Here is a 16902-nt window from a genome sequence, read left to right as displayed (position 1 = left end):
TTGTTTTGATTTGTTGAGGGATGGTTTCGTAATTTCGAGTAGTTTTAACAGCTTGTGCTACGGTGTCTTGAGTCCAATTATGAGTTGACACGTCATTTTGGTGGGTCTTCCTGTTTCCCTTGCTTCGTTCACTAACTGACAATATTTTTTTTTGTTGGGTTTTTTTCAATTGTTGGTTCGTATACCCAGGTGTATTATACTCATGGTACACCCGAATTAAAGCGAAAAGAACATAGTATATAATTATAAAGAACATCATGAATTAATAAAGGGACATATTACTGAAATATAAAAAACACTGTAATTTTGTGAGAACAGTTTTTTTAAATAAAGATAAAAGATAGGTATTAATTGATTTTTACCAAAAATTTGATGTTAAATCATTTCAAAATATTCTGATTTCAATAATTATTCTATTTACAATTATTTTCACACAAATAATTCAAAATTTTCATTATTAAATTTCAAAAATTCAAAATTTAAAATTCAAATTTAAGAACATACGGTTCAAGTAAAAAGAACATAATTTGTATAATTGATACCTAAAGAACATTCAATTTATATACCTTAAAGAACATTGTTTGTAACCAAAACATAAAGTTTAGACTCAAAGAACATATTGATCAAAACTCCATAAACATATTTCATTCCAATTGAAAAGTGATAAAAGAACATTTATCAAAATATAAAGAACATTATCTTCAACCTTTGAAAATAACACCGAAATAGAGAAGTAGCTAAAAAAAATTGAAAAATACCTTTTCTCTCAACGACGAATTCGTCAATTACATCTTTCAATTAAAAGATTCATCGAAACGATATAATCAACTTCGTAATAACATTAAATCACTTCAAAAAAAAAATTCTCTTTATATAAACTCAATTTCTCTCTCTTTACAAAAAGTGAAATATTGTTTATCAATAGTAATATAGAATATAAATAATAAATCAATTCCATGAATCAAGCAATATAAATAACAAATCAATCCCTTAAATCAAGGAGAGAATCATTTTGAATTATTTTTTTTCTCATGTACTTTGTAGTTGTACACAATGATCTTTCCGCGTTTTTATAACTCTTGTATTTTGACAGGGTGTACCATGAGCATGGTACATCCGGGTGTATGATAAAATTTCTAGGTTTTTTTTTATAATTTTTTTAAGAAAATTTCCTTATTTTCTTGACATTTATTTCAACAAAAATATTTATACGGAGTACTCCCTCCGTCCCTTATCTACATCCCTATTTTCCATTTTTCGTAGGAAATAAGGAACTTAAAAATTCTTTAAACCCATGATTAGGAAGTACAAATGTGTATGTGGGGTTAGAGAGAGATAGAGAGAAAGAAAAGGTAGTTAGTAATTATTGAAGAGATAGAGAGAAAGTGTTGGAAAATATTGTCAAAAGTACAAAAACAAAATTGAAGAAAATTGATAACAACTCATCAAAAAGAGGAAATATTGTCAAAAATTACATTTTTAAAATAGAAATAGATATGTAGTTTTGAAACCCCCAAATAGGAAGTACGCATGTAGATAAGGGACGGAGGGAGTACCAAGTAATAAAATATGAAGATAGTGGGGTAGATGGAATAATAAAAATTGTAAAAAAACAAAAGTAGTTGAGAGAATTGGAGGAGAGAATATAAAATTAATAAAATATGATTTATGTTGGGTCCACTAGTTGAGAGAAATGAATTAAATATTATAAAAGTTTTTCAAATAAGGAAATGGAACAAGTATTTAAAAATGATCAAAAATGAAAAGTGGAGCAAGTATTTTAGAACGGAGAGAATACTAAATTATAGATTTGGAATTGCATTGTTCTTAATATTTTAGCATTGTTGTTTGGTGTTCTTTTTCTTTTTTTTTTTTTTGGTGTGTGTGTGTTTTAGAAAAATAAGAGATAGATTTATATTAGGTAGAAAAAAAAAACAACAATTTAATGGAGAAACCACCTAAATAATCCCTTTGGATGATGAAGTGATTTTGGATAATTCATTGTCAATGAAAGGGTTTGTTGTAGAATAGTAATTGTAATTGGACACGAAATAGGCCCCTAATTAGTCCTTGAGATTTTAATAACAAGAGTAATTACACTATATTTTTTTTTTTTAATTTTTTTTTTTGAATGTAAGTAATTACACTATACTTGATTTATTCGCTTGATTTCCAGTGATCTACACCAATCTGATTTTGACTTAATTTATTAGATTTCATTAGAAATTAGTGATAAATTGACTTTGGATAACCTTGTTAACCTTTAGTTGAACACTTGAACTTGTTATCCTTATCTTAAATTACTGAAAATAAGTTGAATTAAACAATGCCTTATATGTATATGCAATTCTTAAACGAGGTACATTGGTCTATCGCGTTATTGCTTACAATAAATAGAATCTAATAGTCTTAATCGTGCTTCATATTTTCCCAAGTAATGACCTATTCAATATGCTAAATTAAAGGAGGGTCGTAATGGTTAAAAAGGAAAGCCAAAAGGGTAATAATAGAGCAAATCTATTGCTTTAAAAAAAATTTAAAAAAATAAATAAATAAGTGACTTTTTTATAATTGATTATCATGTTTGATTATCTTGCAAAACTAGCTTGGAAATATACTTCCCAAGCTTGAATCATTCAGGGTTGATCATTGCTTGTAATTTATAGACTCTTCAAATAAAGATGTTGAGTATTCAATATATATATATATATATATATATATATATATATATATATATATATATATATATATATATATATATATATATATATATATATATTATCTTTTTCCTAAGAGTATTCACTTAAACTTATCTAATTTGTTGTCACCAGCTCACCACTTCGAAATTTCGAATTACAAGTCCACAAGTAAAACAATGAACATTTCCTAAAAAAACGAAAAAAGTAAAACAATCAACAAATCCATATTTGAACTTGAATCTCTTGCACTGGATAGCTGGTTGCAATTAGTCTACTATGAACCCTGGTGCAGCTAGAATAGCTGGAGCAGGCCCAACACGCTCGAAATTTTAACAAACAGCCCACATGATTTACATCAGTTACTAACCCATGTTCATGATTTACCTAAAAAACTGCAACATTTCACCTCAACTGCAACATTTCACCTCAACTGCAACATATCACCTTATTTCTCCATTTACACACGCATAATCTCTTTCATCCCTCTCTCTCTATTTTTTTTTCTCTCACTAAAAAAACTAAAATCAACCATGGAAGTTCATGCTCAACGAGATTCTCCGAAAAAAGGTAATTTTTGTAAACAATACTTAAATCCGTTTAAATTTCGTATAATGTACATAAATTAATGCAAAATTCTTAATTTTTTTACGAAATTGAAATACAATTAAATTTAAGAGTAGTAATTTGAGTTAAGAGTAGTAATTTGTTTATTTTTACTGAAAATTTTGAAAAATTCGTGAATTAAATATCCTGTATGAACTAAATGTCTCACAAAATTGGTGGAATTATATGAACATTGTTTAGATTTGTTAGAATTTACTTATTTTGGGTTAATTTTTGTAATTTGTGTAGTTAAATTAAAAAGGGTTAATACTGTTTTTTAATCCCAACTTTCACCAATTTATTTTTATTAATCCCAACTTTGGATTATTCCTCAATAATCCCAACTTTAAGGTGGGTTATCATTCTTCATACCCAAACCGGTCAACAAAAATCAATAACCTTCTATTGTAGGCTGTTGGACACGTGTCACCACGTGAGTGGTCCATTTTTTTTTTTTTTTACTGAACCAAATTATTTTTTTTAGAAAAGAAAAAAACAGAAACTTAATTTTTTTTATTTTTTTTATTTCCCCATTCCCTTTAACAGCCCCTCCCCTTCCACCTCCATTAATGGCAGCCAGCGAGCCACCATCCCCTCCATTTCCGGCAGTCCCCCTATCCCCTCCATTTCCAGCAACCCTCCTTCCCTTCCGTTTCCGGCCGCCCTTCCACTTCCCCTTGAAACCCCTACCCGAAACCCACCTGAAATCCCCTTTCCTCTTCCCTTCCCTTTCTCCTCCATGACTTCCGACCACCCAATCGAGCACCCAAACCCCTCGAATTCCAGAAAAAACCCACCCACCTTATCGAAAAACCGCCAAAAAAATCCATCCCATGGCCGATTTTGTTGTTGATGATGATGATGATCAGGTGGGGTTTTGGCGTGCTTGGGGGAGTTTTAAGGGTGGCTAGGGAATCTTCGAGGTGTTTTGTAGTTTTTTCAGGCGTGTTTGTGGGGTTTTTTCGCGGCAAAGGGGGTGTGGGGTTGGGGTTTCGAAGCTGAAGGACGGTGGGGCTAGGGGTTTCGTGGTGGCAGGAGGGCGCGACTGGGGTTTCGGGGAGGCAAGAGGGTGGGGCTAAGGGTTTCGGGGTGGCAAGATGGTGCTGTTGGAGGTTTCGGGGCGGCAAGGGAGTGGAGCTGAGGGTTTCGGGGCGATAGAGGGGTAAGGCTTGGGGTTTCAGGGCAGTAGGGGTTGTGGCTAGGCGTTTTGGGGCGGTAAGAGGGTGGCAGCAATGGGGGGAGCTATTCAGGTTGCAAGGTGTATTTAGGGTGGTGGTTGTAGTGGTTGACTAGTTGGCATAGGGGGATGGGGGGAGCAATTTAGGTGGCAAGGTGTATTTTGTTGTTTTTTTTAATTAAATTTTCATTAACTAATTAACTTGTGACACGTGTCACTTAAACAAAAAAAAAAAACCATTCAACCAGTCACCGGTTTTTGGGATTGAAGAATGATAACCCACCTCAAAGTTGGGATTATTGAAGAATAATCCAAAGTTGGGATTAATAAAAATAAATTGATGAAAGTTGGAATTAAAAAATAGTATTTAACCAATTAAAAAAATTTAACCATTTTATTTTATTTTTGTAGAAAATCAAAACAAAAAAAAAAGTATTGTATAGTAGATCAAGACAAGGCATAAGTAAAAAAAAATAGTACTCTTATATTCGTATTTTAGTACTTTTATGTTCATATTTTGTAATTGCTATTATTCATATTTATTAAGAATATGTTCAGATTTTTTTACCTAAATGTTCAAAAGTATAGGCATGGTACATTGCGATTGTTCAGATAATTTCACTAAATGTTCAAAATTTGCGCTCTTCGGATTTTTTTTTACAAAATGTTCAAAATTTGCAATTGTTCAGATCTTTTTACTAAATGTTCAAAAGTATAGGCGTGGTCCATTGCGATTGTTCATATATTTTTACTAAATGTTCAAAATTTGCGATGTTCGGATTTTTTTACTAAATGTTCAAAATTTGCAATTATTCAGATTTTTTACTAAATGTTCAAAAGTATAGGCGTGGTGCACCTATTTTTAGATGGACTAGGGTCCATAGAAGAATTTGCGCACTGGTCGTTCTATGTTCTTCCATTGGGCCGGTCTTTCGGAGCCCTGAAATATGACCCGGGTTTCATAAAATATCCAAATAAACAAAATCAAACTATTCGGGCCCAAAAATAAATCCTCCAAAATTAGGGGTGACAATTCAGGTCAGCAGGTCGGATTCGGGTCAGATTTCGGGTTATACTTAGAAACTATCAAAAATAGTGTAAAACTTAATATTATTACGAAATATGAAATTTGGGTTAAATTGGGTCGAATTTGGGTTGTTCGGATTCGGTTCGGGTTGGATTCGGGTTTCTCCTAGTAACTTCGGGTCGGGTTTGCCAGCTCTACTCAAAATCCCCCAAATTCACCCCTTTATTTCATCTTTTTGTCTCTCAACACTCAATTTAGGGTTTTATTCACCTAATTTTGTGTCAAATTAATCGTTTATAACTTCAATTTTTTTTGTAAATTTTCGGTACCCAGAATTTCAATTTTAGGGTTTATGAATTGATTTATGGCTCGAAGCGTTTCGCGTTCGCCGTCGCATAGGCGGCGATATTCTCCGTCACCTGTTAGCCACCGTCATAGCCGCCGTAGCAGGAGGGATCGCAGCCGGTCGCCTGTTAACCGGTGATTTTATTATCGCTCTTTTTATTTATATATTGTTTTTTACTAGTTAATTGTGTTTAAAATCCTTTTAATTTTGATGGTATTATTTTGCCTGATATAAATTTTAGTTATTTTTGTTTGCATTTAGTTGCTGTGACTTATTACAAATCAGAAATTTTTGGTGCAATTTTGAGTTAATTATTGGTGAGTAATTGTTTTGATGCAACAACAAGGTGGGAAAAAAGTTTGTTTATTTAAATGATCCAAAATTTGGGAAACTACATTACAATTTTCGGGATTATTTTGATTTTTTTTGGGGCCCAATTTGAAGTGTTGAATCCTCCTTTTCGTGTCCGAGTGGCTAGCTCTTTGATATGACTAGCATTAGCAGGAATTGGCTTTAGCTCATTCAGATTGATTAAAGTGTGATGTTGCTTTTGTTCTATTGGTGCATACGATTCTTGTCGGTCGTGGATTTTATGAGTGAAGTGCATGCTGCTAGGGATGTGTGGATTGGTGTGTGTTCAGTGCTTAATGGAGATCATGGATAGACTCTAAGGACAACCTCTGGAGTTTCTTGTTGATGAATTTATATTTTAGAGGGTGTTGATGAATTGAAATTAAGGATTTCAGGATTACTTATTCCAATATTTAAAACTGGAAGTGCATATTGTCATGATGCATATGCACTTGCCCACTAGGATGCACGGAAACGGATACGGACACGGACACGGACACGATACGGACACGGGAAAACGGCAATCCTAAAATAGGGGACACGGGTACGGCGTATAACAAGGCATATAATATATTAAAAAAACGAGAATTTGACAACTAATTCAATAAAACACTAAATAATTAGCCTCAAAACACACAATTTTAATTAAACAAGTAAATGAACAAAGTGTACGGACATAGTCGGATACATATCAAGAAACCATCAAACCAGACATGTCTTAATAGTACTCTTCAAGTAATCAAACAAAACTAGAAACATAACACAAAATCAAACATCTCATCAAGTAATCAACAAAACTGTCAAAACACGGTGGTGGGCGGTGGTTGTCTGGCTGACGACGAACAACAAATTGAATTATTGAAGCAATTGAATTTCAGAAAATCAGAAGTTCTTACACACTTACACTGATTAAAACCCTAAAAAATTCCCCAAATTAGCATTACTCGAATTCACTTCAGAATCACAGCAATTGTTGAATGGCAGAAATTGAGCTCTAGTAAAGATAACAATGGAGCTCAATTGTTGAATGGCAGAACACCAAGAAATAAGCACGAAAAGGCTGAAATTGAGCTCCATTAAAGACAACAATGGCGGAGACTCAGAAAATGAAGACCGATTAAGTTCTCTCCCAGACTCCATTCTCACCGACATTCTCTCACTTCTCGACATCCAAGGATGCATATTCAGGACTTTAATTGAATTTAAAAAAAAAAAAGTAGAGAAGAACCATACCTGGTGGCTGACACGGACGACGGGCGACAAGGTGGGCGGTGGAGTGATAGGTGGTGGCTGAGGACGAGCAGGCGAACAGCAAGGGCCAGGCCAGCAACTCCAGCAACCCCCGCAACAATGAGAGATGAAGGCCACGAGCAGCAAGGGCCAGGCCAGTAACCCTGACAACCGGCAAGGAGGCGAGTGGCGGTGACGGAGACAGCAAGCCGGCGGTACGGTGAGACCTACAAGTCGGCGACTGAGCAAGTGAGCAGCAAGGGGTTCAGTTGAGACTTGAGAGGATGAGAGGATTGAGAGTTTGAGAACTGGAAACTTGGAAAGAGGTAGAGAGGCAAAGCATAGGAATTTAGGTATTTCGCGTGTCCATACCAAAACGGCCCGTGTCAGCCCAAGACACGGCCCGTGTCCAAAAATCAAAAACGGTTAAAAAAAATCGGACACGGTTTTCTGCGTGTCGGACACGTGTCGCCCCGTGTCTCATCCGTGTCCGTGTCCGACACGCGTGTCGACTCGGACTCTTCAGATTTTTGGCGTGTCCGTGCATCCTTGCTTGCCCACTTGGGTTAGGGGGGGATGATTGAAAGACTTTAAACTGAGGTTTATTGATAAAATAGGACTGCTGGTTTTTAAAGCTTTTAAGATCTTCTGTTTGTATATTGAGTCAAGTTGTGCTTTACGCTTTGAAGACATGATTTCTTGTATATGTACCGATAGTTGTTTAATTTATCTACATATGTTTTTAGTAGTGGAAGTCACCTTTTTTACGAGAGTTTTTGGAGCATTAATTTTTTGTTATATTTGTACATGTATGGATGCATAATTATTATACTCCTCTGATGTTGATTAGATGGTGGCCTGGTGTGTGCTATGGAGATTCGTCATAGATAAAATTTGCTATCTGCTTCAATATTAGCAGTTTCATTTTTTCTGACGGCAATATCTCTAATAGTGGTACTTCAGCTATTTGCTTAAAAGTTGTGTTATGAGATTCATAATGTTTACTTTGTAATAGGCTATCAAATAGGCCTTTTGTGGCATGTCTGAATAAATTTCCATGTAAAAAATTGTGTTCTGATGCTAGAAATTTGTCTGATATCTTAGGCTAGAAGATATAAGCTAAAAGTAATTTAATTCTCATTGAAAAGGTATATGGAGATGAGAGTTTTCTGGACTTGGTGTGTTCATAAGATTTATTGAAGAAGATCCCACCCAAACAACAAAGTTTGAGAGAGGGGAAGAAATTCAAAAGAATTGGGGCTAGAGGATGAAGAACTCTAGCAGAATTGAATCACATAAAAAATGTGGTCAGCTTTGGTTGTTGACATATTGGCCGGAGCCTGGTGGTCTGGTGGAAGATGCCACCAAACCCCCCAAAAAAATGATGCTTTCAAGCATTTTTGTAAGGTGCTTCTTTAACAATAAAGTTAGATATGAAAGGTGCATAATGACCTTTTACATTTCCCAGAACAAATGATGGACCAGGGAAAATAATTTGTGGCAAAGACAAGATATGGGCCATAAAAACCTGTACTGATGGGAAATCAATCTCTTTTTACTTTCATCCCAAAGTTTAATTTCTGATACATTTATGGGGCAAGCTTGAAACCTTGAATATATTGAGTACATCCTTAAAAGCTCGGGTTGTATATTGAGCTGACTATTATCTTATGCAGGCGAAGAAGCCGGTCAAGCTCCCCACGTCGTCGCAGAAGCCGTTCTCCTGTAAGGCGTCGTAAGAGCCGTTCTCCGACAGCACGGCATTATAGGAGGAGAAGAAGTAGGAGTTCATCTGCGTCTCCTCCACGCAAGTCCCGTAGTCCAAGTGTGGCATCAGCTGATCGCAAGGAGGCCATAAAGAAACAAAAGAAAGAAGAAGAAGAAAGGAAAAGGTTGTTTCATTAATGTGCCATCATATGCTCTAACTTACCACTCATGATGTCTATTTGCTTTTCTATGTTTAAATCTGGACTAAGCTCAACTAGTTAGGGTAGAGCTGCTTCCTGCTTACTTAGCTTTCCTCTAATGAAAAAGTTAATAGTGGGATTCTATGTGGTGCTGACTCTTGTTGCTTCATCTAGTTCTGTTTGAAGTTCTGCATTAGTGTTTCAGAGATGAAGTCAATCAACTTCGTGCTGCATTTTTTGTATTAGTTCTTCCATCCATTTGATTGGACTTCCCTGCAAGTATATCGCCTTCATTAGTTGTGAAGTATCAACCTTGTCTCCCTTTTGCCTTGTGCCTTTGTGTGCTTCTTTGGTCAGACCTGAACCTTTCCTTGCAGCTATCCCTCTGATATGTAGTCTTCTTTCATATCTTTTAAAGCTGATTCTGACGCGTGCTTCTGTTGGATTTATAATTAGATCTAAATATGCTACAGGTTGCTTGAGCTTCTTTACCGGGTTTTCTGAAGGAAGCTACTGCTATATTTCAACTTATTATTTTGATGATCTAGTGCTGCGTCGTTTAACTACTGTTCCCAGTGTTAAATATCTCATGTGTTATGGACCAGCCACCTGTTAGAGAGGTATGGCATTGCATAAGCTAGGGTACAACTTGCTAAAGTGTGGAGCATTACGTAAGCCATTTATCTTACTGAAGGCTAAGCTCTCTGCTGACTAGTGAAGATAATCTAAATGAAAGGAAGAATATGCATGCTGTGAGATCGTTGTTGTTCATCACACTTATGGATTGTCAGAGTTTTCTATAGCACCCAGTCTTCAGTTGTACTTGACTTTGTGTTATTTTTTCAACCAGGATCCAACAGGAAATACAGCTCAAATTATTAGAAGAAGAGACGGCTAAGAGGATTGAAGAAGCTATACACAAGAATGTTGAAGAGAAGTTGAATTCTGAAGAAGTGAAGTTAGATATTGAAAGGCGCATAGAGGAAGGCCAGAAGAAAATGTTTGATGATGTTGCTGCTCAGCTTAAGAAAGAGAAGGAAACAGCTCTCATGGAGGCAAGGCAGAAAGAAGTAAGTATACTACTATTATTTATTTTATTTTTATTTTAGGGTTTTTCTATATAGTAACCTTGTTAATTTCGTTTTTCTACGTTGTGCCCCAACATATATCACTTTCCACATTGTAACCCCAATATACATTTTGTTTCCATATGGTAACCTTGCCGTTATCTCGCCGTTAAAAAATTCCGTTAATGGGGCCCACTCTCCATTTATATATATATTTTTATTGATTTGCGCGTTGGAAAATATTCCATTAAAGGTTTTGGGGGCTATTTTGGCTCTTATGGGTCCAAATTGAACTCAGATTTTACAAAAAAGTAACGTTAATGCCTCGTTTTGCGTATTAAACCTTGAACACGTAAATCGAGACATTTCTTAATAAGCAAAACGAGGCATTTAAGTTAATTTTTTGTTAAAAGGGCTAAAATAGCCCCCAAAACCTTTAATGGAAGATTTTCCAACGCGCAAATCGATAAAAAAATATTAATAAATGGAGAGTGGGCCCCACTTACGTAATTTATAACGGCGGGATAACGGCAAGGTTATCGTATGGAAACAAAATGTATATTTGGGTTACAGTGTGGAAAGTAATATATGTTGGGGCACAACGTAGAAAAGTGAAATTAAATGAGTTACTATATACAAAAACCCTTTATTTTAATTTATTATTTTTTTTTTCCGTGACGTCAGATTTGGTTTATTTGTCGTGTGAATGTTGGTTGCGTCTGGTTGGACCATCATTTGTCTATTGGTAATTGAATTTTTATAGTGTGTTTGATACAGTAAGGCTTTGTTCCCCAAAACTCATTTTTGCTGATCTGTTGCCTTTTTTTTTGAGACAGCTATATAAATTATTTTTTGTTGAGCTAAACTTATTTAGATAGTTAGCTTAGCTCAGATAATATAAGTTTAGACAATGAAGCTCAGCAAATTTCTGACAAACAAAGTTCAGCTAAATCAAGTTAAATTGAACAGAGCCCTAAACTTATTTTTGCTGAAAAAGTATTGTTTATTCAAGCAACTAAGCCTATATTTTTTTCTAAATATGGTATTCCTTAGGACAACTATATTTACCACAGAAATGTGTCCTCACTCTCCTCAGAACCATGATACCGATTGTTTCTTATTTTCTTACTATCAATTGTTTCATCTGCTGTGCTAATATCCATTATTTATAATTGTCACCAAGGTCATTTCCTTATAATGAAAAAAAAAAATCTTTACCTTTAGTTGGACTATCACGCATCCATTTGCAAAACTAGTGAATCGAATCAAGTGAGAAAGTATCTAAGATAATAGTTGTGGAAGTGGGTAATACTGATGGAAGTGGGTAATCCTGATAATATTGTCAGAGGAACATATATGGCCTTTATTTGTGATTGCTTCCATTATGATTTAATTTGATTAATCTTGAGAAACCCAAGTACCCAACCCATTAGAATTGTTTGTCATTAGGGTGTCTTGATATTGCTGCCATCTGAACGTATGTATAAAATTCTATTAAGGAACAAGCACGGAGAGAGCGAGAGGAGCTAGATAAGATGCTTGAAGAGAATCGGAGGAGAGTGGAAGAGGCTCAGAGAAAAGAAGCTCTAGAGCTGCAGCGGAAATTGGAGGAACGCCAGCAGGAACTGGAGTTGATTCAGCGACAAAAGGAAGAAGCTGCTAGAAGAAAGAAACTGGAAGAGGAAGAGGAGCGAGCCAAACAGATACTGTTGGCTAAAAATAGAGCCCAGTCTAAAGCATCATCTGCTGTTGGCTTATAATAGTCTGTCCACTAAATTGTTATAATATGTTTAGTAATGTATGTAGTGCTAGCTTCTAAGGTCAAGAAGAGCTTTTGGTTGTACTATTATATTGTTGAAAGCTTAATGCCAATTAGTGTTTTTCCTGCTGTTTGTTTCAGTTTAACATGCATTTGGCTGTTACATCAGAATTAGTAACCATACTCGATAGCGTAGCTAATTACTTCAATCAAATCAACATATATTAACAGGTTAGAGATGTGTCAATATTGTTTCTGATGTTAGGGCATTTTCTTGTCAGCAAACATTCCATATGCTCTGAACTGTATTGGAGGTAGACATTTCAAACAATTTGGTCAGGTTTCATTTTTACGGTTAATTTTAGTATACAGGGCAACTTTCAATTGAAGATGAAATGATTTGTCTTATCTTATACACCTCTCTTATTTTAGAATCGTTACTTGATCTGCAAACAAAATCCGCTTCGCAGTGTGCAGGCAAGACGATTTTAAACTGTGAACAATCCGCAGCGCGCAGCCATGCAGGCTGGCAAGACAACTTTAGAGTGTGAGCAATGCGCAGCACGCAGCCACGCAGGCAAGACAACGGATATAGTATTTCTCAGCTAGTATGTGGTTGAGAAAATAAGCATATTTGAAGGCTTGAAGCAACTGCTGTCAAATGATCAAACGGAAGAAGGCGAAGATGGTGATTTCATGCATAATGCTTCAAACCTAACCTAACAAAAGTTCATTGACATAAACAAGACAATGCTTGGAAACCAAATAAGTAGACCAAAGTTGCATGAGTATACCTTGTAACTTATAGAGGAAGTAGTTAGTTTACCAACCTTATGCCTCATTCTTATCCAATCATATTTTTATTAATGATAATAAATATCAATTAATGGCTGAAATTTTAGCAAATATAAAAGAGAATTTGAATCTTAATGGTGAAGGCTGTTGCCTTGCTGCAAAGCAACCATGATTGATTGCATCTATTTACCTTATAATAATAGATATTGATGGATGTAGGTCCATGATCGAGTCTGTTTTACTACAAATTCTTAATGCTCAACCCTAGTAACATTCTTAATCACTTGTCTACATCAAGTTCATAGACTCATGCGGCATATGTATGTACTTGTCATCTTTCTTTTAGGTGTACTCGGGTGTACCATATAATTTACAATGGTGATTGATGAGGCTTCTACTTTCGTGATATAATAATAAGGAGAATTAATTAATTAATTTCAACGAATCATATATATGTTCATTGAAACTGATTAAGAATTGTCGAGTAAAAGCTAAGATGCCACAATACAACATTTTAATTAGTGTTTAACAGAATCATTTAATTACAATTTACAAAAGAATAGTGTGAATTACAAGATTTTATAAGAAAAAAAACATAGAAAAGTTGTTCTAGATGTAGAAGCCATTATTACAAATGGCACTCAAGTAGAAACTTGAGATGATATAGTGCATATATAGTTGCACAATCTTAGTCTTTATTCTCATTTTTCCTAACCACCAAACCGGCAAATACATCCATGAAGTTGTAAAAATCCCACCTTCTACTATTCAACTTAATTAATTAGGCGAATAAAGATTTAATTGTTTGCCTAATTTTCCTTTCTCATTCTTAAGTAGGTTTTGGTTCTTCCTTAAATTCTTTCTCCTACATTTTATAAAACACTAGACCATTTCCTAACTCTCCACTTTCTTTCAACACCTCCTCTCTTTTCTAGTAAACCATAGTAATTGGTAGATAGTTAATTCTCTATATACAACAATATGAAGCTATACTCCATGCATTCTTTGCTCAAGTTTACACTATTTTCATTAGCTTTGTTATACTTTTGTACTAAACCTGTATATTCTACCTCTAGAAGGGTCCTTGATCAAGTGAAAGCGACCCAATTGGGCTTCCGGGTTACCCTAAAACACGTTGATCATGGGTCAAATTATACCAAATTTGAGCGGATCCAACGAGGCATGAATCGGTCTAAGTTTAGGGTACAAAGGATGAATGCAATGGTCCTGGCTTCAGATATAGGCACTTATGATGTTGAGTCCAAAGTTCATCCAGGTAACGGCGAGTTTTTAATGAATGTTGCTATAGGAACCCCACCTAACCAGTTCTCTGCTATAATGGACACTGGTAGTGATTTGGTTTGGACTCAATGTAAGCCTTGTGAGGAGTGCTTTGATCAATCCACACCCATATTTGACCCATCTCAATCATCCACTTATTCCAAAATGTCTTGTTCTAATGACCTTTGTCAAGCCCTCCCTTCATCAACATGCCAAGATGGGTGCCAATATATGTACACATATGGGGACTACTCCTCAACCCAAGGGATCCTAGCCACCGAGACGTTTACATTCGGAGGGTCCGACAAAGTGTCGGTCCCAAACATTGGGTTCGGGTGTGGGGCCGACAACGAGGGTAACGGGTTCAATCAAGGTGCTGGCTTAATCGGGCTAGGTCGAGGCCCATTATCCTTAGTGTCACAACTAGGTGAGCCCAAATTTTCTTATTGTTTAACCTCAATTGATGGGTCCAAAACTAGTACACTATTAATGGGATCCTTAGCTAATGCCAACTCTACATTATCATCTAGTAACTCTAAAGCAAACAATGTTATGACAACCCCACTACTCCACAACCCATCACACCCATCATTTTATTACCTTAACCTCGAAGGAATTAGTGTAGGGTCAACTCGCTTACCAATCAAAAAAGACCTTTTTGCCCTTAGTGAAGATGGGAGTGTCGGGATGATTATTGACTCAGGAACTACAATCACTTACTTAGAGGAAAGTGCATTTGATCAAGTGAAGAAGGCTTTCACCTCACAAATGAACCTCCCATTGGATGATTCGGGCTCGGCCGGGCTTGACCTATGCTTCAAAATGGCTAAGGATACAAAAAGTATGGACGTCCCAAAATTCGTTTTTCACTTTAAGGAGGCAGATCTAGATTTACCTAGCGAGAATTACATGATTGGAGATTCGGACATGGGAATTTTATGCTTAGCAATGGGAAAATCAAGTGGGATGTCTATATTTGGTAATGTTCAACAACAAAACATGATGGTGGTCCATGATCTTGCAAAGGATACACTTTCTTTCGTTCCCACTCAATGTGATGCATTATGAATTTTCTTCATCATGAATGGATGCATGCATGATTATAACTTCTTGTAATTATGAGTTAGCCTTTAATTTTACATATATATAATGTCGTTGTTTTTAATTTTTTAGGGGGGTCATTTTATTTAGTATTCATGAAATGAATTTGCTTCATAAAATTGTATCCTTGTTTAGTTGTTCTAGAGCTATATTGGCCTCTTCATATACTAATCACACATGTCAATAATTCCCTCCAATTGGGGTTTTTTTTTTTTGACAACGGCAATTCCCTCCAATTTGTTGGTGACTTGTTTTTCTTTAAATTCGTCATTTTTGTCAGCTTATTTGGTTACACTTTTGTAAAAAAAAAAAAAAAAATTAAAAAAAAAAAATAATAATAAAACTTATGTCGGTGTATGGTCAAAGACTCAAAGGTGACTTGATTGATTTTCATGCAAAATGAAGGTAAATTGTGGAAACATGTTACCCCTAGTTTTAATCAACAAGGAAAAGTATTTATTGGTTTAAAATGGGTAATGTAAAATAAAATTTGACGATGGAGTGATCTGTTTGTTCTTTATTTTAATTTATTTGTGTAATGTTTGATTCCACATTAATACTCCGTAAAACTAACAATTTTTATGTACGTAAAATAACAATTTATGTATCTCAAGGGGTACTTCATTGTTTGGTAAAAATATAACGAAGGTTGAACATTGTCCCTAGTCTAATGTAATATACAATCAATTTTTTTAGACCAATAGTAGATTTGATAAGTTAAATTAATCATGGGTGCACGTCTCATGTCTCATAAAAATGGATAATTGAATTTAACATTCTTGCAAAAACTAAGCAAGATAGTCAATGTTAGGAACTTATCACAATATCACGCTATAGACTTATAGGGATGAAGTAATACTTTTGCAAAAATGGAAAATCCAACTTGTTTGTTCAAAAATGTTGTTAGATAGCCTAATTAGCATCTTTTGGTTATGTAAAATCTTGACCAATTATAACACCGGATAGATATAATACTTTGCATACATTTTTGAAAAAAGACTTGTTATTAATAATGGTATTAGGTAATAGGTATATGTCAAATTGCTAAGAATATACTTGTATTAATGTACTTTCCCATTGTTTGATTAATTAAGGCTAGAGGAACTTGTTAATAATAATTAGAAATGCATGGTTTTCTTTCAAAAAAAATTATGGTTTGTTCTTAATGGACATGATTTTGCAATGGATTTGGGCCTAGTAGTAGTAAATTAGTGACAAACAGCCTTGCTTGTTAAATAGTCCGTACAGCTGTATCCAATAATGTGAAGATGTCATGCTTATTGGCTTGCTATTGCTAAGCTCTACTCAACAAGTAATTATTGTATGTCAATTGTCAAAGTCAAACCACTCGTCTACCAACTTGTGTCGTCACTTATTTTTTTGCCATAATATAGTGGACGAATCCCTTATACGAAATACGGGAGTATATATTATTACGGGCTGACCTATTATTAGTTGATGGTGTGACGGATTCTAATATAGTAGATTAAGAAGATTCTGATTACTGACAATGCATTTATAACTTATTGCCATGAAATAATAGCCGTAGTTAGGGGTGT

The 16902-nt window shown here is 35.1% G+C and overlaps 2 protein-coding genes across 3 annotated transcripts; both read left to right on the top strand.

Moving 5' to 3' along the window:
• Nucleotides 1-5726: 5726 nt before the first annotated feature.
• LOC110736669 (uncharacterized protein At1g10890-like) lies at nucleotides 5727-12312 on the top strand. 2 transcript variants are annotated; one of them, XM_021916960.1, is made up of 4 exons: nucleotides 5727-5986; nucleotides 9110-9325; nucleotides 10191-10410; nucleotides 11907-12312. In XM_021916960.1, exons 1-4 carry the CDS (start codon nucleotides 5871-5873, stop codon nucleotides 12165-12167), a joined length of 813 nt encoding a protein of 270 aa, XP_021772652.1. In that variant the 5' UTR covers nucleotides 5727-5870; the 3' UTR covers nucleotides 12168-12312. The 2 variants fall into 2 exon arrangements, with proteins under 2 accessions (XP_021772652.1, XP_021772651.1); XM_021916959.1 differs by lacking the exon at nucleotides 5727-5986 and adding an exon at nucleotides 8574-8840.
• A 1323-nt stretch (nucleotides 12313-13635) lies between these two features.
• Nucleotides 13636-15320, top strand: LOC110736668 (aspartic proteinase nepenthesin-1-like). The gene has a single exon (XM_021916957.1). The coding sequence runs from the start codon at nucleotides 13943-13945 to the stop codon at nucleotides 15308-15310; it is 1368 nt and encodes a 455-aa protein (XP_021772649.1). The 5' UTR covers nucleotides 13636-13942; the 3' UTR covers nucleotides 15311-15320.
• Nucleotides 15321-16902: the final 1582 nt, after the last annotated feature.

This window comes from Chenopodium quinoa, unplaced genomic scaffold, assembly GCF_001683475.1.
Source record: "Chenopodium quinoa cultivar QQ74 unplaced genomic scaffold, ASM168347v1, whole genome shotgun sequence".
Lineage (NCBI taxonomy): Eukaryota > Viridiplantae > Streptophyta > Magnoliopsida > Caryophyllales > Amaranthaceae > Chenopodium > Chenopodium quinoa.
The sequence above is the reverse complement of the archived record's forward strand: the minus strand, read 5'-3'. Positions and strand labels throughout refer to the sequence as shown.